The 26777-nt window shown below is 50.7% G+C and overlaps 1 protein-coding gene and 1 long non-coding RNA gene across 5 annotated transcripts in view; one reads left to right on the plus strand and one right to left on the minus strand.

The window, feature by feature from the left end:
• Positions 1-671: 671 nt before the first annotated feature.
• On the minus strand, positions 672-2751 carry FOXC1 (forkhead box C1). The gene has a single exon (XM_084512137.1). The coding sequence runs from the start codon at positions 2603-2605 to the stop codon at positions 806-808; it is 1800 nt and encodes a 599-aa protein (XP_084368263.1). The 5' UTR covers positions 2606-2751; the 3' UTR covers positions 672-805.
• A 9438-nt stretch (positions 2752-12189) lies between these two features.
• The window catches only part of LOC311431404, a 41504-nt gene continuing 26916 nt past the window's right edge, over positions 12190-26777 (plus strand). For 3 of the 4 annotated variants that reach the window (XR_014689398.1, XR_014689400.1, XR_014689401.1), the window contains exon 1: positions 12190-12265. This is a non-coding gene — a long non-coding RNA (uncharacterized lncRNA). Of the gene's footprint in view, positions 12270-26777 lie in introns of all 4 variants that reach the window. The other variant, XR_014689399.1, reaches the window with a different exon arrangement.

Here is a 26777-nt window from a genome sequence, read left to right on the forward strand (position 1 = left end):
GGGATTTTTTTTCGACCTGGCAGACCCTAAATGGTCTCTGGAATTTGCGCGGAGGGGAACGAGCTGTTCCATCGGCAAAGTTAGTTAGGAAATCCCTTTCCCCTCTCTCTGCCTCGCTCTGAACGAAAGTATTAAAATATACAGACGTGTGGAGGAGCATTCCAACTGAATGGTAATTTATTAATAAACAAACAATGCAATACCTTCAGAATATTTTCAACAAAAAAAAAAAAAAAAGAAAAAATATTGATAGAATAAGATTAATACAGTTTCCCTTTTTTTATATATAGTGAAAAAAAAAAAATCAGCGTTTCAGTCAATTTTCAGGGAAGGGGGGAAACACTTTCTGGCGTTTGGTCCGCAACATCCAACTACAAATTAAAAATAAATTACTATGTCGCAATTTACATTTTAAAACAAGTCCTTGTAAAAGAGGAGGGTCCGGGACGGGGGAGAAAGGGGAGAAGCCGGTACTCTACGCTGGGTTTTTCGCCCCCTTTAAACACAGGGCCTGGCGATACCTTAAGGGCCGGGGCGCACGGGGTGGGAGGGTGAGGTCGGAGGGAGTATTTCTCAAAAGCAAGGAGGAAAAAAACAACAACAACAGAAAAAAAAAAAAAAAAAACTTACGTGTTATCGGAGTAACACTGTCCTTTAACAAAACCAAGACATGCTTTGGAGCTGTCTCTGTACAAAGGCTTTTCGCCCGCGCTCTCCTCTCCCTCGGGGCGGCCGCGGGGACCCCCGAGCGGCGTCGGAGGGGGTGAGGGGTGGGTGGGCGTCGGGGCCGGAGGGGGGGGGGCGCTCAGAACTTGCCGCAGTCGTAGACGAAGGCCCCGGAGGTGCGGTAGAGGGGCTGGCTGCCGGGGAAGGCCATCTGACAGCTGCCTCCCCCCGCCCCGCCGCCGCCTCCTCCGCCGCCACCGCCGCCGCCGCCGCCGCCCGGGCCTCCGCCGCTGCCTCCTCCTCCGGGCGAGGCGCTGAGGCCGAGGCGCGGCGCCTCGAAGACCTCCCTGGGGGCGGCGGCGAAGCCTTGCTGCGCCCCCCCGTAGCCCGGCGCGCCCGCCAGCGGGCCCAGCTCCCCCGCCGCCGCCACCGCCGCCGCCGCCGCCGCCGCCGCCGCCGCCTGGTTGAGGTACCAGGAGGCCAGGCGGCCCTGGTGCGGGTGCGGGTGCGGGTGCTGCCCCTCCTGGTGGCCGCCCGCCGCGCCGCCCAGCCCGCCGTGCCCCAGCGCCCCCCCGCCGCCCCCTCCTCCTCCTCCGCCACCTCCTCCGCCGCCGCTGCCCCCCGCTCCGCCGCCCCCCGACGGCAGCGCGTAGTCGGGCAGCGGCTCCTCGGCGGGGCTGGCGGCGGCGGCGGCGGGGGGGGGCAGGTGGCCGGGGGTCCGCTCGGCGCCGCCCGCCGCCGCGTACAGGCTCATGGCTTGCATGTTGCAGTGGTAGGTGGCCGCCGAGGCGGCGGGCTGGCCGCAGGGCGAGCTGTAGACGGAGCTGTGGCCCGGCGAGTAGCCGCCGAGGGACAGGGCCGGGGGGATGCCGCTGCGGGGGGCGGCGGCGGCGGCGGCGGGGGGCAGCAGGCCGGAGCCCAGCTCGGCCGCCCCCTGCGGGGAGCCGCGCAGCGAGGTCATGATGTTGTCCACGCTGAAGCCCGGCCCGTGGTGGTGGTGGTGGTGGTGGGGAGGCGGCGGCGGCGGCGGCGGGGGCGGCGGCGGCGGCGGCTCGGGGGCTTCGAGGCTGAGCGAGCGGGCGGAGGGGAGGGCGCTGCGGGGGCTGCCGCCGCTCGACAGGCTGCTGCTGCTGTCGGGGCTCTCGATTTTGGGCACGGCGCCCAGCGGCGGAGCGGCGCCGGGGGGGGAGCCGGCGTGCGGCGGCGAGGCCGTGCCGTTCTCCGTCTTGATGTCCTGGATGCGGACGGGGGGCGGCGGCGGCGGCGGCGGGGCGCTGCCCCCCCCGGCGGGGCCGCCCTCGGGCTCGACGGCGGCGGCCGAGGCTGCGGCGGGCGGCGGCGGGCGCGGCGGCGGCGGGGCATGGTCCTTGAGGTGCAGGCGGTCCTTGTCCTCCTTGTCCTTGACGGCGTCCTTCTTCTTGAAGCGGCGGCGGCGGCGGAGGAAGCTGCCGTTCTCGAACATGTTGTAGGAGTCCGGGTCGAGGGTCCAGTAGGAGCCCTTGCCGGGCTTCTTGTCGTCGCGGGGCACCTTGACGAAGCACTCGTTGAGGGAGAGGTTGTGGCGGATGCTGTTCTGCCAGCCCTGCTTGTTGTCCCGGTAGAAAGGGAACCGCTCCATGATGAACTGGTAGATCCCGTTCAAGGTGATCTTCTTATCGGGCGCGTTCTGGATGGCCATGGTGATGAGGGCGATGTAGCTGTAGGGCGGCTTCACCATATCCTTGGGCTGCGGCGGCGGCGTGTAGGGCCCGTAGGCTCGGGCCATGCCGCCCGGGTACTGCTCGTGGGCCGGGTGCGAGTACATGCTCATCGGGGCCGGCATGGCCGCGTAGCCCCCGCCGGCCGCCGCGGCGGCGGCTCGGTAGTAGCTCTGCTCGCCGCCGAGGTACGGCACCACTCCCAGGGAGTTGGGGCTGGACACGGAGTAGCGAGCCTGCATGTCCCCCCGGCAGCTTTCGCCCTGCCTCCCCGCCGGCCCGAGCAGCTCGGCCCTTTCCCCTCCACCCCTCCGCCGCTCCGCCGACCGAGCCGCACCGGGCAGCCCCCGGCGGAGCGCGGGGAAACGGGGCACGGAGCCCGACGGCGGCGCCGGGAGGCTCCGCTCCGTCCTCGGCCGCCAAAGCCCACCGGCCCCGGGGGGGGGAGGAGGGGAAAGTCAGAGCCGGGGGGGGAAGCAGAGCCCGGGCCGGGGGGGGAGGCCGAAAGCGTTTTCTCGCAAGAAACCGGCGGAGGGCGAAAAAAGGAATCGCAGCGGAGAAAGCAGCTTCCCAACGCAGAAAGAGTAGTAAGGAAATAAAACCTTCGCGAAGAGGCTCCCACGCTCCCGGTTCCTCGCTCCACGGGGATCTGCAACAAGTTGTCTGCAAAGGAGGGACAAAAGTAGAGGGATGTGTTTTGTTGGCTTTTTTTTTTTTTTTTTTTTTTTTTCTTAAGCGAGCGGCAGCAGCGGCAAAAAATCCACCTTCCCGGTCTCCCAGTGCAAACTCGCCCTCTCTCTCTCCCTCGCTCGTTTTTCAGTCTCTTTTTCAGTCGCAGGCTGCTTTGCGAAGCATCGGAAAAACTCCTGAACTTTTGAGCATCCGTCACCGCGGCGAGAACTTTTTTACGCACTTACAGTTTTCTCTTTTTTTTTTTTTCCCTCTCTCTCTCCCCTCTCTCGCTCTCTCTCCTTTTTTTTTTTTTCTTTTCCTCCTTTTGCAGGCGGCCCGGCTCCGCCCCGCCGAGCTCGGTCGGCCAATGAGGGCCGGGAGACACCCGGGGCTCTGAATGAGGAGGGAAAAAAAAAAAAAGAAAAAAAAAAAAAAAAGCGAGCTTAAAAAAAAAGAGAGAGAGAGAGAGGAAAAAAAAAAAAAAAAGACGGGGAAAAAAAAATCCCTGCAGCAGCAGCCCTGGGAGTCGCAGCTCTCGGGGACCGGCCACACACGCTCGCCGGCACACGCGGATCTCCGGGGCACGCGTGGACCCCCCTCGGTCCTGCGCGCGTTTTGCGCGCCCACCCCCACGCCCCCCACCCGCGCAACCCGCCCCGGGCGCACGCAGGACGTGCGCGCATCCACATAGCCCCATATTTAACCAGTGCACATACACATGGACGTGCTCCCCCGGAGCGCTTCCCACCCACGCGTGCACCCCACTCGCCGCCGCGCGTGTTCCTCCCCTACTTTTATTTTATTTTATTTTATTTTATTTTATTTTATTTTATTTTATTTTATTTTATTTTATTTTATTTTATTTTATTTTATTTTATTTTAATTTTATTTTATTTTATTTTTTCATTTTCACTTTTTCATTTACTTTTCCCATTTTTTTTCATTTATTTTTAATTTCTCTTTCATTTTCTTTCTTTTTTTTTTTTTTTTTTCATTTTACTCTTATTTTTTTCCCCCTTCGGACTCGTTCGCCTCCTCTCCCCGCTCCCTTCCGCCGGGCTCTCTCCACCCTTTCCCTCCCGGGGCCGCGGGCAGGCTCCACGCCGCTGCTCCGGCTCGCTCGCTGTTCTCCGAGGGAGGCTCAGCCTCACCTCCCGCGGCATCGGGGACGGTGGAGGAAAGTGCGAGGCGGTTCTGCGGGTGCGGGCGATCGGATGCCCCTGCCCCAGCCCCAGCCCTGCCTCCAGCCGGCCGCCTGCCTGCCCCTGACGTTCCCGAAGGGATCGCATTCCTCCAGCTGACCAGCTCCTGCCGAGTCCTCCCTCCACAGCTCCCTTTTATTACTCAGCCATGAAGGGCTTTCCTCTGACGGCCCGCAAAGAAAGCGCCCGCTGCCTCTGCTGTTTATAAACACGGGCGCCTTGCTTTGTGCCGGGTCTTTAGCTCGCTTGTGCAGGTAAATCTCTGCAGACCTTAGGGGATGCGGCGGAGCGAGTGGCTTCTTTATTTACTGAACGGAGCCGCAGAGAGCGCTCTTTTGTTCCTAATCTCTTTCAGAGTGGACTCCGTGGCATATCAGGTGTGTCAAAAGCGAAAAAAAAAAAGAAAAAAAAAAGAATAGGTACAATAAAAGGGATGCTCCTGAAATTGTTTGGCCGGATCTGCCGTAAAGACTTGATTTCTGCGGTTGTTGCCTTTGTTTAAATGTCTAAAAGCGTATTTGGGCTGTCACGAGATGTTTAGAATAACACTTTAACGGGAGCTCAGAGGGAGCGGAGAGTGAGGGCTCGGTGATTTATTTTTTAACATTCCCTTTTCGGTTTCTATTGCCTCTCAGCGAAGATTTAATTTTTGAGCTTTAAACACGAGGCGAATCGTAGATAGACGTGTCTGCCCAGCGGCGTGTTTCACCAGTTCTTCGGCTATCTGAAATCCAAGCCGGTACTCTTCCTTACCTCCCAGCCTGTACCTCTGCAGCTTCATTAGCGTTAATAATAGATCAGTTAAAGGCAACGAGCTGAAATCTATTTTAAGGGGTGGAATTTGTACGGGAAAGACGTGCCCGCGTGTGTGTGTGTGTGACTGGGAGACGAATTGCCTACCCTGAGCTTGTGACACCACCGATACGTGAAAAGCCCCTTTTGGCTCCCCTGATTTCTCCCCCCCTCCTTTCCCCGCTTTTTACTGTGATCGATTGCTTTGGGGAGTGCGTCTGGGGAGCGTGTTAGAGGTGCATCTTTTGCTAGGTGGTGTTTCCACAGGTCCGTCCTTTGCTCCCAAACACAAACTCGTTGGTTATTCAATATAGACGTATCTGTTTTTAAACGAGATGCAAGTAATGCGAAGGAGGTAATTTATACAGCCCCGTATCTGCTCCTTTTCATATTCAAGCATAACGGGTCTCCTTTTGGTAATAAATGTCAGTCCTTTAATGGTGAATACATTATCCCGTTTAGCCTGTTGTATTTCATCGTCTGGAATCTTTCACCTGCTCCTGCCTAATTACACGTTTTCCCCTTTCCTCCCACCGCTGCAGAATTATTAAATGTGCGAGCACCGGACTGCACGTCGATCCCAACACTTTGTGTTTCCAAAAACTCTTTCTCGCTTTGCTGAAAAGCAAGAAAAAAAAAAAAAAAAAAAAAGAAACGGGGCACTTCAGCACGTTTCCATGCAGCCCAGGTCATCCGGTTTTCCCACGGCGTTACCTGCAGCCAGAAACACTTTCCACCCGCTCCCCGCTCGCTGCCCCGGAGGCGCAGCAGCCGGCCCCTCGCTACCTTTGCCGTTTTGGCAGGACGGTGCTCACAGCAGCGGGGCTGCCCTCCCGAGCACGCTGCAGTAAGGGCGAGAAGTTTCATCGCAGGGCAGGGGAGGGGAGGAAGGGTGGGGGGCATTAATCCGGCGCGGGTTTGCATCTGATGCGTTTTGCAACAGCCCCTCCGATTCCCTAATTGCGACCTGACGCAACGCCTGGTGTGTGTTAAGTTGCGTCCCTTACAGCAGCAGGACCCTGCTTTCTCTCCTGGAGGCACAAAAGTCACCATTGTGAGGGTTGTGATTGTGTGTGTGTGTGTGTGTGTTGGGGGGAAAACAGCCGGGGCTGGGGAGGCTGAGGGCTCACTTTTCCCACTGCCTCCTTGGGCTGCCACCCAGAAAGAGCCTTCAGCTTTTGGGTTTCACCCCCCTGCCTGCTCTCCGGCGCTGGGTTTGGGCAGTGCCCTGGCTTTGTCGCACTCGTCGGGGCCTCTACACGGGCGAGGGGCGCGGAACTGGAGCGGAACCGGAGCGGAGCCGGAGCGGAGCCGGAGCCCCGACGGCAGCGGCGGGCCGGGAGAGCTCCGGCAGCGCTCCGGGGCTTGGCTCGTGTGTGGTCATCCGCAGCCTTATTTATGGGGATGTCAGAAAGAGAGATGACATCGGGGCGGTAGGCGGAGGGGCTGCCGTCTGACCTGGGCAAAACCTAGGTGGACCCACGCTGCTCGCTGGGGGTTGTCCTCTCCTCTGCTCTCTTCTCCCAGACCTGGAGGTGAGCTGCTTGCCAGCCTCGGGCTGTTTATGTTTAGACGTAGTCAGAGCTTCGTTTCTCTCTCCTTTTGGCTCCAACATCACAGCAGCATCCCTGTGACTCCTGAAACCAGCCGCCCGGCTCTTTGCAGCTCAGGATGCAGCTTTCCACGTTCCTGCAACAGCGGGCGACACCGCAGGAGAAAACCGCTTAACAAACATCCTTTCGGGGGGCAGGAGACGGTAACAAATCCCTGCCTCACCGGCTGAAAATCCACCCGAAGCCGAAGCCCCCTCTCCGTTTGCAGCCGCTGGCCACCGCTGACAGCCCCCCCCTGCCCTGCAGGAGCACCTCTGCCCCCTCAGCCCCAGCAATTCAGGCGGGCTCTAAACACAAGGGCTGTTCGCTGCCACTCGGTTAAGCAAACAGGCGTGATTGTTGTTTTGTTAACGTGGGTTAGCAATTTCATAAATAAGCCCGGGTAGTCTTCCAGTCCAGGCTTCTATCTTAAGGCGTAAATAACACAACCCAATACGAAATCGAGCTCTCTGTCCCTTTGGCATCTCCTAGGTTCTCGTTCCTGAACGACAAATAAAGTGCCCTTCGCAGCAAATGCGGCAGCGGTCACGGGCTAAGTGTGGTTCCCAAGCGAAATGCCTTAGTGTCACCTTTTGGTATCTAAAAGCGAATTTTGCATTCAATTTACAAGGGAGAACCGAGACCACAAATAGGCTGGAGCCCGCGAGATTCCTCTTCCCACGATAATTATCGCGGTCATACCTATAATTCGTCCCTGTGACACAGGCTGCGTCGCAGAGATGTCACGGCGCCGGGAATAAAAACAAAAACCAGGCTGTGGGAAACTGCTCGTGTTGTTGCTGCAGTTCAGGTAGAGCGGTGCCACACAAGCAAACACAGGCAGAGAAAAAGGAGAAAAAGCCCACAGCAGAGCAAAACCCCTTTAATTTGGCAGATTCTCTAGCTCTGCCATCTCACAGTGAAATACCAACATATGGGGGGCTTGGAGGGGGGTTAAAACTCTCTCCAAAAACGACAAGAAGATAACCAGACATGATTTTTTTTTCCCTTTTACTTTCCAAGGTCCCTTGTCCCTTTTGTGTTCCTTTTCCTCCCTTATTTCCTTCCTTTCCCTGGGAGGGGCAGCGAGGGTGGAGGGGGGCCGAATCCATCGGATTCTCTGGAACCGTGTAAATGAAAACACGCAGGGGGCAACGGCGCTGGGAGCGCGAACCTCTTGCAGCCCGCTCCTGCTCCATCCCCACCTATTGCCTCGGCGAGCCGGGAGGAGAGAGACTTATTTGTACGAAGGCTTTATTTACATTAGAATGAAGCGACAGCTCCTACTCGGGGAAGCGATAAGCACTTGGCAAGTCATTAGGCAGCAGATAGCGATCAGCCCCTTGATACACCACATTCCCCACGCCCTGCGCGCTCCTTTCAGAGCGCTGGGGGCTTTTTTTTTCGGGAGGGCGCGCAGCCCCCCGGGCCCTGGGGATGAAAAGGGAGATGGATGCGAAGGGCGAGCAGCCCTTTACCATCCCCAGCTCTTGCGAGGGGGCGCCGGAGCCCGGGGGACCGCGCAGCACCCGCGCAACACCCGCGCAACATCCGCGCAGCGCCCGCACCCGCTGCCGGCGGCCACCTGCGCGGCGCCGAGCGCTGCGCGGGTCTCGGGCGCCCCCTCCCGGCCTTTGCGCGCCTCTGCTGCGCCGCTCCGCGCCCCCCCGCGGGACCTGCGCACCTGCCGGCCGCGCAAATGCTGCTCCCGATGCTGCAAAGGGATCCCCCCCCTCTCCCGGCCCCCCTCCCTGCTCGAAGCGGAGCCGAGGTGAGCGCCAGCGCGATGCCAGCTCTGCCGGGGCCGTGATTTCTCGCGCTCTGCCAAGGAATGTCTTTATGGGTTGCCAGGCTGGCCCGTAAAAGTTGCGAGCGAAAAAAAGTGTCGGTTTCCAGGAAAAGTGGGTCTGTTTTTTAACCTCCCCCTCGCTGTTTAATTACTGGCGTGCTCGGCCTCTGAAGAACAGCTTCGTAAAAGTGTCTGCTGAATCCAGAGGCAGAAGCATTTTTTGCGCCTTTTGTACGGCTGGAGAGATGTGTAAATACACACAGGGTCACACATACACGCGTAGCTAGATGCACGCATGGCTTTCACAGTTTTACGAGGCATTTATGTATGTTAAGTACAATCGCACCAAAGAACCAGCCTCCTTTAAGGCTCCTACGAGCTATGGTAATGCAGGTCATAAAACTTCGGGATCTGCATATGCACTGTTAACGAAGCCACAAACGCTCTCGTTGCACAGTTACTTGCGCACTGCTAGGAGTAGCCCATTAAAGTTGTTTACACGCAGAAAACAATGGCTCACTCTGCAAACACTACGGTATAATAATCATAAGAGGTGAAGGAATCATTAAAGAGCGGAGCACTCAAGATGTGTCTGCTGTTTTCCATGAAATGCAGGGAACGCACCAAAGAGAGGGATTTTTAAACGGTGCTTGCATAATGAGCACAGGCAACTTGCAGCTGCAGGGGTCCCCAGGCAAGACCAGCTTTCTGGTAGGGCTCTGTCCTCAAAACTAAGCAGCGTGGTGCTTAAAGGTACGAGCAGCCCCTGAGCAGCCCCCGAGTATGCCAGCTCCATCTGCAGTTTCCAATCTGCTTGCTCTCTGTTTTTTCCCTGCCTCCACCAGGCCACATGCGGTACCTTTCCCGCACATCTACAAACAGGCCGGTAGGCATGGTTTGAAACAGAAAATTTGCACCGAAGTGGAAAAGAGTTTTGGCAGTGTTTACTATGATGTCCCTTCAGAGCTCTTTGTTCTCAAAGACCAACTGAATGCAAAGCTTTCACAGACACGTTTCCGTCATCCCTGTTTGCCCAGGTGACATGAGCCCCCTTCACGCAACCACAGGGCACTGGCCCTGTGGCTCAGGCTTGCTGCCTGCCCTGCTGCACGGCTCCTGCCCTGATTTCTGCCCTGGCGAGGCCGGCTGGCCAACCAGGCTTGGTGGTGTGGTTCATGTTTGTGTGCAAGGATGGCACCCGCCAGGCCAAACAAGGTCAAGTCCCCTGTTTTGCAAAATAGAAGAGGTTGCAAGCCTATATCTGGTGCCTGACGACTGCTTGAGAGGTGCTGCACTTGTTAAACACAAATATGGGTCTTCTAAGATGGTGTGGCATGGAGAAAAAGACAGTTGAGGGATTACTTTAAAAAAAAAAAAAAGTTTTTTGTTTAACTCAATAACCCCTAAAGTGGAGCCAGGCTTACATTTAAAAACAATTACATGTGAATAACTGTGGGGTAGAAGTGTGGTTGGTTGGGCAGATAGGCAGATACAACTTTCTTTTAACAAACTCTTTTTTCCTCTTGGTCTTGCGGCTGCTGCAAACAGCAAGTCACGGGCAGCATACTTGTGGTAGGACGCTCTGCTTGGTGGCCTTTCCCCCAGGCTCACCAGGTAGTAGACAACAGCATTTCCCTGCTCAGCCAAGCCTCCGGAGCACCGCAACCTGCACCCTGCATGACGGGGAGGCCCATGGAGGCAGAGGGAGGCTGTGCATGGGATGGAGGCCGAAGCTACTGTAACCGTCCCTGTGGCAAGAACACCCACAGTAACAGGTAATTTGCCCCTCCCACACCAACTAACAGCCAGAAGCAAAAAATGTTGAAGTAACTTACATCATCGTTTGCCTGTGTCATTACTAAGGAGGAACTGAAAGCTGTTTTATGAGGAGCAGACAGACAAGACTAGCTTGAGCTTGAGACATAAAAAACCCAAACCACTAAGATACCTGAAGGCATCCCAATTAAGTGATATTACCATCCCGATCAAGATGCAGTCATTGTTAGTAAGCATCCCTGATCTTTAAGCGAGATATTCCAATTAGGCAGATTTCCTGATTAGGCGCACTTAAATTAAGGGGGGAGAACTGCGTGGAGGAAATGTGTATGGCTTCCATATGGGCCAGCGTTGGAGGGGGACTTTGTCACCTGCCACAGGACTTAGGTAGTGCTTGGACTGCTAAACCACAAAGGTCAGAGGTGCCTTTTTGCTCGGGGACGAGTGACCACCTAACCTTGTAGGCATCCAAGGTTGGTAGATGCCTCCGTCTGTTCCCGGTGTGCTCCCCAGGCACCAGTCGCTCTGCTGCTGGGCATGCCCACAACCGCCTGAGTCAGAGCATCTTGGCACCTGTTTTCAGCCTAAATCCCACGGGGATCCAAAAAGTAGGCAGAGTGGCGTCTAAGTACCTGCAGGGGCTGATCCAATAGATAACGGCTTGGGCTTTGGGATAGGTTTGAAAGGAAGGTCCTTATCAGCTCTGCACCTTGTGTCTCTGTTTTTTAGAGGTCTCAACTCTGGTCAAACCCTTGATTTTGAATGGAGGGACCCCAGGTGACATGTTTTGGCAGTAGCACGTAGCTTTTCATTCCATTGCCTCTCCTCTTGTTGCTTAGGCCTTGAGCTTGAAGGGCTAAAGCACAGGTTGGGGAGGAAAAAATGTGGACAGCTAGCCTTCCAGACACTGGTTCTTTTGAAAGCCCTGAGCTGAACCTGCCAAGTGAGCTGAGTGAAGAAGGAGAGAAGGGCATTAAGCTTAAGCCCAGCTGTTCTGTCCTCCTTATCTTCCACCATGGGCACAGATGCATCCAAAACAGCTCCTCTGGTTAGGAGGGCTGGGTGAAAGGAGGTGGCAATGGACAGGGATGGCCTCACTGACCCATGGGGAGAGCTTTGTGTTTCTCCACACATCTCTTTCTCTCCAGAGGCTGGGCTCCTCTGGCATCTCCACACTGAATAAGGCAAGGAATGTGAGCCCTCCACCACACCTCTAGCTTTCAACATCTGCTGAGCCTGTTTGTCTATTATTATTATTTTTTTTTTCCCCTATGACTTCTGAGATTGTAATCTTGGCAGGGTAGGTAGGGACTGCCTCCTGTTCTGCATTTGTACACCGTCTAGCTCCTGATTGTGCCCAGGATCTTGAGCTGATCTGCTAGTAATGAATGAGCATAGTTATCTTGGGGGCCAAACTTTAAGGATTCATCTGAAACCAATGGGACTGGGAATAAAATATGACATTTCCTTTTGAAGAGGAGGGCTTATGGTAACCACTTGATTAAAATGATTGCTCTCTGCAGGGATGAATGCAGAAGTTGTCTTCAGTGCTGTTCATCAGGGATTTGCATACGATGAATAGTACACCGTGTCCCTCTTTATTTTAAATTTAGGGGATGGCAGCAGCCATCTAAACCTCTTTGAAGAAAAAGATGACACTGAGTTTTCTTGCTGACCTGCAGCAAAGGTGTGCTCTTGAGGTGTGCCTGTTTTTCAATTTGCCTACCCATATACATTTTGAATGTGGTTGTTTCATGCAGTTACTTCATTTCAGAGGTCCTCTGCGCGTGTGTCATCCTGACCTTGCAGGGCTACGTGGCATGCAGTAAATCAGCCCAGAAATCCATGTTTGAATCCCTTCTTTTTCATTTTTCTTTTAATATTCTTCTTTTCCTTTCAAACGAGGCCATATCCTTAAGCCACTAAGCTGAATTGCATCAGCTGTGGCTCTGGCTTGGAGAAATTAAAGGCAAGCACCTGTGCCAGCTCAGCATCACCATGGTGAATGAATGTGTGGAAGAAGTTAAATTGCTGGAGAGTGAGCAAGACTTGAGCCTTGGTGATGCTGCAGGACTTGGTGTATGTATGTTACATGCCAGGTAGCACCTTGGGGTGGTAGTAGGGCAAGTGGCCATTTTGGGCAGCTCTGGTGTTAAGACTGGTTCCTTATTCTGTTCAGGTTGAAGACTGTCCACCGTAAAGTGTAGTGTACAATGGTAGAATAGGGTTATTTTTGTGTGTGTTTTTTTTGTTTGTTTTGTTTGGTGTGCAGAACTAAGTATACTCATTAAGTCTTCAAAATAATGTTATCTCTTTCAGTACATTTCCCATTGAAGTGAATGGAAATGTTCCCATTGACTTCAAAACACAACTTCCTCCACCTCCTCCTTCTTAAAAGACTTAATCAAGCATGTTTAGTAGAAACCTATGAGAGCTGTCTAATGACTGGCTCACTTTGCCCAGGGAAAAATGTAACCATAAACTGAAACATGATGCTGAAAACTAAGTTTAGTAGAAAGTGTTTAGTCTAGTGCTAGATGAATGATGGAAGCATGTATTTGTGAATAATTTATTTGACAATTGCTGGTGGGGGAAAATGACTAAGTTCTCTGCTCATTTTTCTTTGCCTATCTACGAAACTGGCTGAACAATGCGCAAACAAATAGCTAATATTTATTCAGGAGCAAAAAGGTCAGCTTTTGTCAAAAGCATTTCTAGCAGAGGCTTGGACTAGCACCAGATCAGCTCAATTTTCTTGTGTTCTCTGCATAGTAAACAAAGGAAGTTGTTCTATTCGGTACTAAATCCACTGTGAATATGCATCTTACCAGCAATATTCATTCCCTATTGCAAATCCCACGTTGTGAAGACTGCAAATACTGGAGCTCAGCCCTTGTGCCCATGGACAAACTATTGAGACTTTAGAAACCTGGATGAGCTTCATTTATAGCACTTATAAGTGGGATGTACCCAACTTCATCCCCTCAGAGGAGTTGTATGCAGCACTGTAGATGGCACTTAGGTCCAAGACTGAACCAGGAGAAGCTACACTACTGAAGAAAAGGTGTGCTTTGTGATCAGGAAGGCTGCCATCTCTGTATGTGATGATGCAAACTGTTTCTGATTGCCAGACAGAAGCTGCTTATTAATTATTTTTCCTCTTGGTGAAAGAGGAAATACAGGCAGACAGTGGAGTCTCTGAAGAGCTGGCTTTATTAGCTTGACCTGACAGCAGTGCAGAGTTGTTTTGCTTGGGGACAAAATCTACACTTTGCCTTGCAATTTAGCGAGCTTGTCTGCATCACCTCCTACACTTCCTCCTACAACCTTTCCCTTCTCCTGTGACGCACCCAAGCTTCTCTCTTGCCAGTCCTTCATCCCTTGCCACCTTTGCACCTCCTCCCAGGCCACCAAGTGAGCTGAAAAATGTTGTAAAATTAAGATATGTTTTTTAGTGTTTTTCTGTGCTCCTCACCCCTTTTTGGGGAAAAAAAAAAAATAGTACAGAGATCTTTTTACACGAATCACTGAAGATACAAAAGCATGACTAATCTCAGTGATCCCAAATTCAGTACTACTGCTGTCAGTAGGCTTCAGATCAGGCAAGGACTTCTGAGGGGATGTCTTCACATAGGTGCTTGTTTCATGTGTGTATTTTCTATTCAGGTAGGAATAGCCCACCTTTTCTGTGGCTTCACCTCTTCAGGACTGCCTGTGTGCATGTGGCTGTGTCTGGCAGTGGAGGAAATGGGTGGCAGCAACACTTTGTGGGGCATGGGGGCCTACCTGCAGTAAGGCTCAAATTGCTCAGGGTTGTGGCAGGACAAGGGAGGGAGGCTGAGATGTGGCGACAGCAGGTCGTATGATGTCTTGTCAGCCTCAGCTCAAGCCTGGCTGTACGTGCTGTGTCACAGAGCCCAGAGGTGCACAGAAATGTTCTTAACTCTCGCCCACAACCTAAAGCGGCCGCTCACGGCTCTGTCCTCAGACGTGACCCAAATCCGGCACGGCCACGTCTGTGCTTGGCTACAGAAAGTCAGCTGGGTGCCAGCCCAGCTCCTGGCATGATCTGGAGCAGTTTCAAGGCAGTAATGAGGAACAGAGATGTGGACTTCAGGATCTGGTGCTTGTGGGGCTGCTTGTATGCTGCTTGTCTGAGCTGAGCGTATTTCCTTCAGCCCATTTCTTAAAGGATTGAGCCCTGTTGAGCTGCTGGGAGTCACTGCTGCCCCTCCCGCAGCCAGAGGCAGCTCGGAGTAATCAGCACGTACAGGAATAAGCTCTGACGGAGGAAGCCCGGTAAGAGCTCAGTTTAATTTCACTGTGGTATGCAGCACTCCAAGAAAACTCCCAGACTCGGTCTTTTTCCTTCAAGCACAACCCCTTATCAAGGTCCTTGGCAGCGATTCACTTACAGAAAGGAGCAGCTGTCATGGCATTCCCACATACAAACATGGAAAAACAACCCCTCCCTACTACCAGTGCAGCAATGTTATGTAGTAAGAATAATTACAATATTTAACACTTGTATCTGCACTTTCAATCTTCAAAGCACTTAACAAGCACTAGCTACAGGTAATTGTAGCTGCAGAGTGATGGGGCTGTTTGCAGAAAGGGGAGAATCGTGTGTGCCACTGCTCCAGTGTCCTGCTCAGGGTCCCTGCCCAGAGAGAGCAGGGTGATAAAGGCTCAGTGACAGGGACCCATTTGGACGCCAGGAATACTTTATTTTTCCTACCACTGGCTGTTGCCCTCCTGCCAAAGGTTACTGACCCTCTTGGGTCTGCTGGTGGAGTTGCTCACATTGGGGTTTCCCATCCTGTTCCAGTCCTGATGGGCTGGGTTAGGAAAGACTTATATTAAAAGCCATGCTAGCTGACCAGGCTCATTTCCTCTGGGGTAGAGGAGGGCGAGTGGTTCATCAGGCAGACCAGGGAAAGTGGTAACTTCTGGCAGATGGGTAGGGAAGAAGGTGACTGTGGAGAGGCTTGCAGGAGGCTGGCAGCTGTGGCAGCTGGCACAGGAGGTATGTGTCTGAGAAAGAGAGACGAGCCCATGCTGGTTCCTCCTCCTCTGAGTTTGTCTCTCAGTCCTAAGGAACTTGGCATGGACAGCCTTATTGTAAAAGGCGTTATTTGTTTCCTTCTTGTCACATTCATGTAGCTCTTGGCTCACTCTGGAAGGCTAGAAGGGGTAGCAGAGAAACTGATGCTGCTTTCAATGTTGTCGGGTTTTGTTTTTTTTTCACCTATGGTCTTGGTGAGGAGGAAGGACCTAAGTCAGCCCTTCAGCCCTACTGCTCTTATGGCCATCTGTTACTGTACCAGTCTGCAGAACTGGCCATTTACTCTTGCACTATTGCCTTCTCTCCTATTTTGCTTCCTTACCCAGTCTGCTCATCTGAAACTGTTCAGGCAAAGCGTCTGCTCTTGCTTAGAGTAAGGCAGGTAAGATTGAAGAGTGTGAAATGTGTTGTTTGAGAGCACCTTGCATTCACAGGCAAAAAACCTTTGTATTTATGAACATAAACTGTTCCCAGGTGAATAAATAATGTCTGTGGTGGATGAGATGATCTTGAGAGGTCCCTGGTCCCTTCCAGCCTCAGTGATTCTGTGTACTAACCATACTGTTTAGGTAACTTTGAGGCCCGTATACCCTGCAATTTGATTTTAAACAAAACAAATCCAAATCTAACTCCTGGAACCCTTGTTTTCACTGGAAATCCCACTCTTATCTGTGCAGTATGAGTAACTGTCCTTCCTGCCGTTTAAGAGGAAAACTAAGGTACTACATATTGTAAGGCAATAACAATGCATTGAGAGGAATTGGTTAATTCAAAGGGGTTAGCTCGGGTTTTGCTTTTATTTTAACTGTTCATGCACATTATCATTTTTCCCCTTGAGGATTGTTTTGGGGAATAAAAGATTGTGAAACTCTGAGCTAGTTCTCTCTTGTGCTGCAGCTTCATTATTATGTACATAACTCCAGAAAATAGAGCCTTTGCTTCATGAAAATATGCCCCATAACAGAGTTGTTTCTGTCCCTTTGATTAGTGGAGTTTAGTCATGTCATTCTTCCAGATTTCATTATTATGAATTGGATGACACTTTTCTTTTAAGAAGCTCCACTCCTGAGATGAATGGATGAGATAAGAATCTTGCTCTTTTCTTAAAATTAAAAAAAAAAAAAAAAGAGAAAAAGGAAAGGGGGGGGGGGGAGGGGAACAAAAAACCTAAATGAGTTCTAGACCTTCTAGTTACAGAGGAAAGCTCAATTCTGAACTTCCCATAGAAATGAAGAAAAAAGCTCAGGAAAGAAACATGAGCGCAAACCAAACTCTGACTCTTAACCTTGTGACTCCTGAGTTCCTCCTCTTTTTCGAGGCCTCATGTGTAGCAATTGGCAGTGCTGTGTGAGGGGTCAGCTCCCCGCACCAGCTGCTTCCATGTGGGCAATGCCCAGGGAGAAGGAGCAAAGCTCTGCTCTCCTCGAAGCTGGGTAACTGAGCTGCTGCCGGCGGAGCTCCGTGAGACCAGGAAAAAAACCTGAAATCCTCTCCCTTCCTCACGCAGTTCCAATTAAGTGCAATCAATTGCTCAATCAATCTTTTGCTCTTAATAAAGTCAGTTATCTTTTCCTTCTAATTCCCCTCCAGGTTTTTGAACAATTGTTCAGACAGACACAACAAGCAGCTTTTGTAAAGGAAGAGTGTAGGCGTTTCCTTTGGCTGTTTTCACTTTCTGCCTATTATGATGTTATGCTCCGCACCCTCCCTGAATCCTAATCATATACAATGAGTGTTTTAGGAGTCCATTTTTTTTCATCCAACTGGCACGGATTGAGTACCCTAATTTGATAGCAAAATCACGCCAAAATATTTGGGAAGGGGAGGGGGGGAGGAGAATAGACATTTTGTCATCTTTGTGTTGCTGATGAGTCAGAGCATTTAAACTAAGGAAAGGTTTAAGAAAGGGAAGGGAAATGCTCCATGGCCTTATCTACTCCAGCATTAATTTGGGTAGAAGGTAGGAGTGGAGGAAGTCTGAGTAAATTTGTTCCTTGTTCAAGTTGCCTGTAGATGGTTAATGTTGTTTGCGAGCTGAAGGGAGATGAATTATCTTGCTGCCCACTGCTGTGCACTTGTGACAGAGAGGAAGAGTTGCCATGCATGCTTGCCTTGGTTTTGTGCGTGAAAGCCAGGCGTGCTTGATGCACCGATGTAAAAACCATCAGCACTGGCTTCATCTGTACTGCCATAACTACCCTGCATTGCTGGGTGGGAGAATATAGCATATTTGTACCTGAATAAACCCGCCCATGGTGGGGATAGTTCTGCCTAGCTCTGCTGCCTTAAAAGCAAACTGTCCTTACCTGACATGGTCATGCAACTGCTCAGATTATACGTGGGTCAGGCAACGTCTAGAAGCAGGACTGGCTGCTCCCATCCAAAGTGGATGAGATTATTAGATTAAGCTGACACCATATAATTTAAGGGGAAAAAAGTAAAGAGAAGAAGAAGAAAAAAAAGTACAGTCAAGATTGGTGCGAGTGACCTGAATGAGAAGAGGCAAGAGGGTGTGGTGCTGCAGAAGGTGCCAAGAGCACAGTCCTTACTTAAACTTTACCTAAGCTTGCCTGTGTGTTGATTTTAATGCAGGGACGGTCAAGTCAGGCCTCTACATTTAAAGGAAAAGAGAGGGGAAATGTCAGGAGAGTGGAGTTACCTCACTGTGAAATGAAAACAAACCAAGTTAGTGGGAAACTCGGTGTCCTAGGGGGGCTGGTGGAAATCACGTTACATAAGGGTGCACTTGCACTGCAACAGCTCCTGCCTGTGTCAACAAACTCAAGCTAGCCTTATGCTTCCATGCAGTCCTGCTCCATTTACATTGCTGTCTGGCCCCAAGGATGCTGATTTGGAGCTAGCTCAGCTGGGCCTGTCCTGGTTGCAGTGGTGCAGACGTGCCCTGGGAAGTTTAAAAATGAGTAAAACCCAGACAATACGCTGAAGGTGATAACATGATAATGAGAGGGAAGTGCTACCCTACCTGAAGGGCTATTTTCAACTCTGTTTTTGAGGCTAGATATGCCGGGAGGTGAGGGAAAAATTTGCTTGTTTATTATCCACCCAGTTCTCCCCATGGTCACAGGCCCCAGCTGAAGGCAAGTCCCCCAGCGTAGCTTGAAGGAAGGCTGCTCTAAAGGATCCCAAATGGCAGTGGCTCTGAGGCGAGGTGCTATTATGGCAGCGGAGACCTGTTGGGTATTGAGATTTCTCATGAATGCCCCTCCGCTTGGCTTTAGGGATGGAGAAGCTGTGCAGGAGCTGCTCCACTGGTTGCAAGCCAAGAGGCTATCTCCTCGCACTGGGGTGATCCTCCCTTGGCTGGGTCTCCTGGCCTCGGGGCTGTTTGCATTGTGAGGATGGCACAAAGCAGCCTTACTTCAGGGAAGGATTGGGGCCCATGCCTTATCTCGCTTTGATTATATTAAATAATCTATCTGTCTGCCACGTTATTTACATAACTCTTATTTAAATAGTTTTACATCAGACACACTGAATCATGAGACTGAAAGTCTAGACGATGCTTGCTAGGCTCAGCCTGCCTTTAACCCCCCTGCTTTGCCATTTTTCTTGTCCCTCCCTTCAGGATCGCCCTGCTCAGTGCTTGGTCTGGCAGGGCAGAAGTGTCTGGTGGTCCTGGGATTTAAGAGTGAACAAAGTTAACTAGTTGGGGTGAGAGGAGAAATAGGGGAGGACAAGAAGGAGGCTTGGAGGCCTGTCTGAGTTGCTTGTCTGGTTTTACTAGGTCAGCTTTGAGCGAGGCTGCAGGGCAAATGGCTTTGAACAGACAAACTTATGAAAGGACTTCACCCCCTGAGCTTGCCTTTCGGCAGGCAATGCCTTGGAAAGCTGCTACAGGAGATATTTCATGTGGGGATGAGCAGAAGGAGGACGTATAGGGTTACCTCATGCTCAGGGGGCTTATAGGTGAGGGTGAAACTCAGGATTTGGGAGGGAACTGATGGAGTAAAAACACCACTAGCCATTTGAGGGGAAAAAAAGCCAAGAAAACCCATTCATTTCCCCGGCTTCTCCCAAGTGCCTTATGCGCCCCTAATAATCGAAAAGAGCCTTGTGTCGCCGTGCTCTTGACAAGTTCATCCCCCTCTCCACCGCCCCGCCGCATGCAGGTTTGCATGCAGCCGATGCGCGCTCCCCGCGGCACCGTGCGCGCCGCCGCCTCCCGGCGCGGGTGGAGCAGCAGCGGCACCCGGCGGCTGGTGGGGGCAAGGCGCCAGAAACCCACCTTATTATCATTATTGCTGTTATTCTTATCGTTGTTATTATTATCAGAAGCATTATCATTATCATCGCCGTCATCGCATTTATTTGTTTATTTTCAAGTCAATCCTTGGCCTGGGGTCTCTGGAAGGCTGTACGATTTGTTAGGTCACCAGTTTGGGGTCCCACAGCAGCCAGGTGAGGTGGAAAGGGATTGTGCACGCTCCTAAATCAAAGAGCAGCCGGATGTACTCACCCCTAAATCGAAGAGCATGGGGATGCGTGGTGTGCGTTGCATTTGCACGTGAGCCCCAAAGTGTTTGGCGAAGGTCAGTGTTTTTATCCTTAGTTTACAGGTTGGGGAAGCAAGGCACGAGGGAGTATGGCTGGTACTTTAACAAACAGCATCTGCCCTAAAGCCTTGCTTCTGGGTGCTGAGTGCGGCTGCGGTTTTCCAGGGCAGTTGAGCAGTTAGCTGGGATTGGTAAGGATTTAGAGCACATGTGGATCCAGCATGGCAGGATGCAAGTCTGTAAGACCATATAGATAAATAATCTCCACAGTAACAGCAATAGCATGTATGGGTGTAATGCAATACCAGACACCTTGAAAACCAGACCTAGCCTCTCAAGGTGAGCTCTCAAAGCACTGACACCTTTGAGATGCACAGATGTTTCTGCAAAAGACCTAGGGGCTAAGCTCAGAATAACTCAGTGGGGTTAAATCGCACCAGTGTGCCTGTCGGTAGCAAAAGTCCTATAAATTTCTAAAAGGATGGCCCAGGTTTGCTGTCTCCTTCTGTAAGTGCCAAGCTGTGCTGCCTCCTTTCAGCAACTGGCTGTTGTGAAAGAGGAACTTGCTGTTCTGCAAGGGCAGTTTCCCAACAGGGAGGCTCAAAGGGTGGAATTGTTATTTTGGAGACTGGGGAATTACACACACGCTATAGGCGCACACACATACACACAGACCCCCCCGCCCCGAATTTCTGTGAAGGAAAGTTGTAAGTTCAAAAGTGAGGATCAGAGCAACTGAGGTGATTCTGCCTCGAAACGTCAGGCCGTGATTGACACCTCTGGGCTGATTCAACATCCAGGCATGGCACGAGGTGTGTTGAAGTTATTTTAAGGTGCTGTGGCCTGCCTTAGGGTATCGCAAAATTCTGACACCCTGCCAGATAGATTTGACTCCCTGGGGGAGGGGGCGATCTGCTGATAGCCACACCTTCCCGATTGGCTGCCTGGGTGCAATTATATATATATAAAAAAGTCTTTATTGACAGAGAAAAATGAATAATTCGTACTGGAGGAACACATGGGTCATTGTTCCTCTTCTGTTGTGTGACTCATCCGGATCAAGCTGTTGGTTTAGTATACCTACTAAGGCAGCAATGTGGGAAAGCCAACCTGTAAGTGCTTCTTTTGTTTCCTAAAAAACAATTGCTGGGTGCCTTTCGATATTTTTCAATTTTTTTTTTTTTTTTCAGCCTGCCATGTTTTGGAATGAGAAGAGCACAGGCACTTTCTTGGCAAATCTTCCATAACCTCTTCTGTTCCACCCTGAGACAGTGCCCTCTTTTTGGGGCTTGCAACAGAAGTGCTTTACACCTCTGAAGAGAGGGGAAACCTTACTGCCTGCCTGAAGCTGAGCATAACATCGTGCTGGTCAGCATTACATCAGGTTCTGAATACATCCCTGAGGTCCAGACCCCGAGTGTGACCTGCCCTGACCTGGTGTATTGGTGCTCAGCAGTGATCTTCCTGGGCTAGTGGTGGGATATGAGCTTTGCCCCGGGCACCCCCTTCCCTCCTTCTTGGGCTTTTCTGCCCACAGCCCTTCTGCCATCCAGGTGGCCGCGGCATTAAGGCTCAGTGCAGGTGGGAGCTGTGTGGGTGCAGATCCACTCCAGCTGCTCTTTTCTGCCCACCCACCCATTGCACAAGGCAGCAGCCCCAAGCACGGACTTTGCAAGCGTGCTTTGCCTCCCCCAGCTCCCCCCTTGCACAGCTGCCTGTGTCCTGTCCCTTTAGCTGTGCCAAAGGGACAGGACATGTGCTGTGCATCTGGAGAGCGCCCTGCCCGCAAAGGAAGGATGACAGTCATCCCTCAGTGCAGGAACACTTTGGAGAGCTTTTTCTCTCTCTCTCCTCACTCTCCTTTTTTTTTTTTTTTTAAAAAAAAATATTTTTTAAGGTGGCTGACTTGTCTCCTACGTTCTTTCAGATGATGTATTAATCAGAAGCAGGCTAATATGCAAATCTATATACTACCCCCAATTAGAGAGAAGAAAAAAAAAGGGACTTCAGAGAACGCACTTATCTCAATGCTGCTTGGGTAGCTGAAGCAGCTGCAAGAGAGCTAATAGCAGGGTTGAAACCAGACTTGCCAGCAATTTCATTCTTGGCCAGACAGTCAATTTTTTCATGCTTTTGTCTGGCTGCCTCTCTGTAGGGCTGCACAAGGAGAGCAGTTTTACTTTCTTTCGTTATTATATGTATATTTTTCTGCTGAATTCATCTATGACTGCCATAATAACTCAGTGGCACTCTGTTTCCAAGGAAGCTCGAGTGACTGAATAATGAAGATGAATCGGGATTCCAGAAAGAGAGAAAATCCTTCTTTTCCATGCAGCCCAAACCCAGTAACCTGCTTTTGCCAACCTGTCCCTACGAAATAAAAAAGAGGCATTCATTTGTACCTCCTCGTTTTCCTCTGTGTACGGTGAAAGGATTTTTTGTTGCCTTCTGTCACCCTCGTGTGTGCTCTCTGAGCAGCCTGTGGCCCCTTCCACTGCAGGCAGCAGGCAGAGCAGTTATTTTTAATAGGAACTCGTTTCACATACCTATGCGTTGCTTTGTAGCAGAGGTCACACTCTCTGGACTTCGATTCGGCTGGGATCCTCCTCTGGACAAAGGTGATGTGTCTTAGAGCGTCTTTGGCTTGGCAGGAACACTTATTAAAATACCACAAGTTCAGACAATGCTGGTTACAAGGAGCACACAGCGCGCTGTATGTGGGAGGACTGGCGCAGAGTTTCCAGTGAAAATGAAGTGACTTAGAAAACTCTTCTTCACCCTGGCACATCCCAGGGAGTGTATTTGGTGTCTGTGTGTCTGAGGGAGCCTGCTCGGTGCGCGGTGTGTGTTTGTACATGTCTCACTGAAAATCTTGGGAATCGCTTAGCTCCTCGCTAGCACACAGCACAGGTTTCAAAGCGTCCCAAAGAGTATTCTTCTGTGTCCAATGAAAGCCTGCCTTGGATTTTAAGCATAGCAGGGGCCAGGGTTTCAGCTGCTGTAAATCAATAGACTTCCAGGGAAGCTGGTGGGGCTACGCCAACTGGGGAAGGCTGAAAGCTCGGCCCCGCATTGCTCCTGATGCCCTGCCTCGGTGGCTCAGGCCGCATGGGCAGAAGGCCCCACGCAGTGACAGCCTGTGAAGCTGCAGCACACTGCCCGCAGTGAGGCACCTGGCTAATGCAATGAGGTTTCATCAGCTGTCCGGGCAATGTGAGGATGCCAGTGTTGCAAGATGGTCTCAAGCTGTTGCCACAAGCTATTTTGTGTCTCTTGGAGGCCACCTCTTCTCAGACCTCCTTGTCAGCAGTGAACAAGGAGTCCTCTGCTTAGTCCCTCTTTCTTTGGCCTCCGTGCGTTTTGCAGAGAGGAGAATGTTCCCCCCCCTCCCCCTCCCCCGTGGATTTTCTTGTTTGCTCGGTGCTACCTTTGAGCTCCAGAGAAGCTCGGGGACTTTTTGTGATCCTGGCAGTAGGTCCCAAGCAGCCGATGGGAGGCTTGAGGAAGAACAGCCTCTGAAGGTGGAGGTCAATGGCTTCAGAAGATCAAAGCCACTTTGCACCAGCCAGCTCTCAAGTCCGGCCCTTTTTCAGTAATCCCCTGGGACTTGACTTCGTGGCTGAACCTCTTCAGCTATTGCCCTGTCTGTGTTGTCATCTTTGAACTCACTGTTCAAATGATAGTTCAAAGTGTACGTCCAATTTGTTTTGAGGTAAAAAACAGCAGAAGTAAAAGAAAAAGAGGAAATAATTTTCAGCTTAAAAAACCAAACAAACAGAAAAACCAACCCACTAATGACATAAGATTGCTTTTTAACTTCATAGCCACTTGTAGGTTATCCTGCAACTGGCTCAAGTCTCTTCATATTGTACCTAGTGAAAAGTTAATGGAGCCGTACTCATTTGTATCAGCTGACCCAGTGCCTTGCCATTTGTTTCTCCTGTTTTTGACCCACGAAACCCAAAGTGGGTTGGGATCTGACAGCCTGAAAAAGCACACTTGACTTGTCGAGGCATTTTTTCTGCTGATGGTGCTTGGCTGACAAAGTTAGAGCACTCTGCAGCTCACTGGCACACCTGCCTGTCTGCTGTCCCCTGTATCTGAAATCTAAAAAGAGTTTGTGGGGGCAGAAGACCCATGCCAAGGATTTAGAAAGGTCCAACCCTACCACAGTGAGCCATGACTTCGGTTTAGTCTAGTTCTTCATCTGTGCTCTGGTGCTTGGGTTTTGATAATACTTCCCGCTCTTTTGAGAGGAATGCGAGGTCAAATGTAGTCATATTTGTGAAATGCTCAGAAGTCAGGGTGGATAGACTGTAGTTATAAAGAATTGTCTGCTTTTGGTGGTGTCTTAAGTCTTTGGGTGATTTTTTTACCTCAGTTAAGTGTCCAGTAGCGAGGTACCTGCTCACTGCCACTTTTGCCAGCAGCAAGCAGACAAACCCGAATCTTTCAGTCTGGGCAGTGATCTCACTGATGCCTTGTTAGTCTGAAATACATGTGAATATGACTCTGTTTCAGATACCAAGTTGTCTTTCAGCACCACAAGGTGTTTCATCTTCAACAGGGCTGGAGGATTTTACTGACCAGGAGTACTGTGGGATTTCCCTTTATCCATGTACTCTGGTTATACTGGAGGTAGCAGTGGATAAGGGTGAGAGAATGGGGTCCTGGCACCACAGTTCCTTTCCTCTCCTTTCTGCGTCCTCCCACAGGTGGCACAAAGGTGCAGGAGGTGGCTCTGTCTTGAGTGTGGACTTGGAGAAGGGATCTCTGGAGATCCCTTCCAGCTGAAGTTGCTCCCTGACTTAGATCTTGTTTTTTTTTTTTTTTTTTTACTTGATCTTTGACTGTGAAAATCAAACGCTGAGGATAAATCAGAGTTTGTGTTTGGAGATGGCCAGTAACAATACACTTTTGTTTGTTTGTTTTTCCCCCCTGAAGATATAACTGGAGGGAATGTACCTAATGCAGTCTGCTTTGTTTTTTAGTGTCCACCTTTGACACAAAGCAAGCCCGCTTTATTCCTTGCTTGGCATATGTTCTAAAGCTGTTGCTCTGTTTTTTATAACTAGGATGCTCTGCAAAGAGTGGCATCTGTTGAAGATGTTGCTATTTTCAACTGCGGTTTGCTATTCACCTTCTGAAGGTCCCTCTCACTCTCCTGGAAGATTTACATAAGCATTTTAGTCAAAATGGATTAGCTCTGCAATTTAAACCATTTTAGAGACTTTGGTGCAATGTGCTAAGGATGGCTGAGGAATTCCTAGAGCTGAGAGGACAATAACTGCTGGCAGTGATGTGTAGGTAAGGGGACTGGAGACTGTACTCTTTGTGGATAGCACAGCTGGAAATGGGTATTCAGCCAGAATGGTTGGTAAAGTCAGACATAGTTATGGACCTACTGTTCCTCCTGTGGTACAAGTTTTATGCTGGCAGACAATCTAACATTGAAAGAATCACTCCTGATTTACAATAAAGTGAGGAGAATCAGAGCAGCCATCCTTATCTGCCATATATTTTATTCTACATGTAACTCTATAGGCCTCAGAGGGAAGACTTTCGCCCTTAAAATGTATATCCAAAGCTGCATTCAAGAGTAATATCCTTCTAAACTTTGATGTGGACTGGGAAGCATATTCTGAATGTTATTTGCCAAAGCATGTTATTATAAATAATATGTTTATACTGAGAGGTACCTGTGGGTGAAGCACTCTTGAAGAATTCAGAAATAACATTAGGACCAAAGTGATTGCCCTGAAGAAGGTATTCAGGTGTACTTTCCTACCTATCACGAGCTGACTGGATAAAGATAAATACGCTGATCTGGCTCAGCTTGCCGTGGGGAGATCAAGTGGGAAGGAAATATCCAGCACGTACCTTTCCACCTTCCTACACAAAGGATGCAATCTGATCCCTTTTTAGCTGTGTGGTTGCCACATTCTGGGACGCTGTTGTATCATTACTCACATGGGAAAAAGACAGATGCTGAGGCTGAGCCTGTACTAGTAAATCCAAGCATGCCTGGCAACCTTTCTTGGCCCTGGAACATGATTGTCTATGCTAGTAAACTGCGAGCACATTCTCTGGCGTGAGCATGGCCCTTTGCAACTGACACTTGCTCTGAACAATTTTTTGGCCTGTTCTGGCAACTGGAGTGTGTCAGGGACCGTACCCAGTGGGCAGTTTGCTTGCTGCCACCTCGTTTAGGAGACTAGTTCACTAGCAAACTGTGTCCTGCCAGCTGGCCTGGATGCATGTTCCTGATGCAATAATGGCCAAGTTTACTGGTATAGATACGAACTGAACTGAAACCCAGAGTGTGTCATACTGAAATTCAGTATGGTGCATGCTAGCTATGTGGATATGTCAGTAAAAATTCTGGGCTTTCATGCTGTTAGCTTGGAGGAGAGGGAGGTAGGACATGGGGGTCAAATTCTACCATGCTGGGTCTTGGGAACTCACTAATAAGGGGCAGATAGAGGTGCCCAAATCTCCACTGTGTTCAGTTGGCATTTGCTGACCTAAGATTCTTGTAAATGCTGCCTGATTCATGGAATGATGAGAAGGAAAACCACAAAGGGAATGAGTTTTCCATGTGCTCAGTCCTAGAGGTGTTCCTATATGCAATGGCAGAGCTGGAGTATTTTCCTCATGATACCAAGTTGGAGGCTTGACTGCTCCATGACTACTGAAGCACCTTGGGACAGGCTCTTTAGAACACTCACCTGATGAAACTGAGCTCAAGACTTCTGTCCAAAATCTGCTGAGGCATTTGTATCATGCGTTCACCCTCATGGCTGCGCTCAGGTTTTGACATATTTTTTTATACATTCATCATCTAGTCAGAGTTGCATTGCTATTTTTTATAGTACAGAGTATCTTTGGGGCAGGAAGATAAAGAACACTGTAGTATTGAGAGCTGTGCTGTTTCCCAGGTGGTGCTCAGTTCAGGATGAAGTGAATGCCTGGGACAAGGATCTGAGCACGTTTTGGAGGAAAAGAGGCATTG

Source organism: Aythya ferina (genome assembly GCF_964211825.1).
Source record: "Aythya ferina genome assembly, chromosome: 2".
Classification (NCBI taxonomy): Eukaryota; Metazoa; Chordata; class Aves; order Anseriformes; family Anatidae; genus Aythya; species Aythya ferina.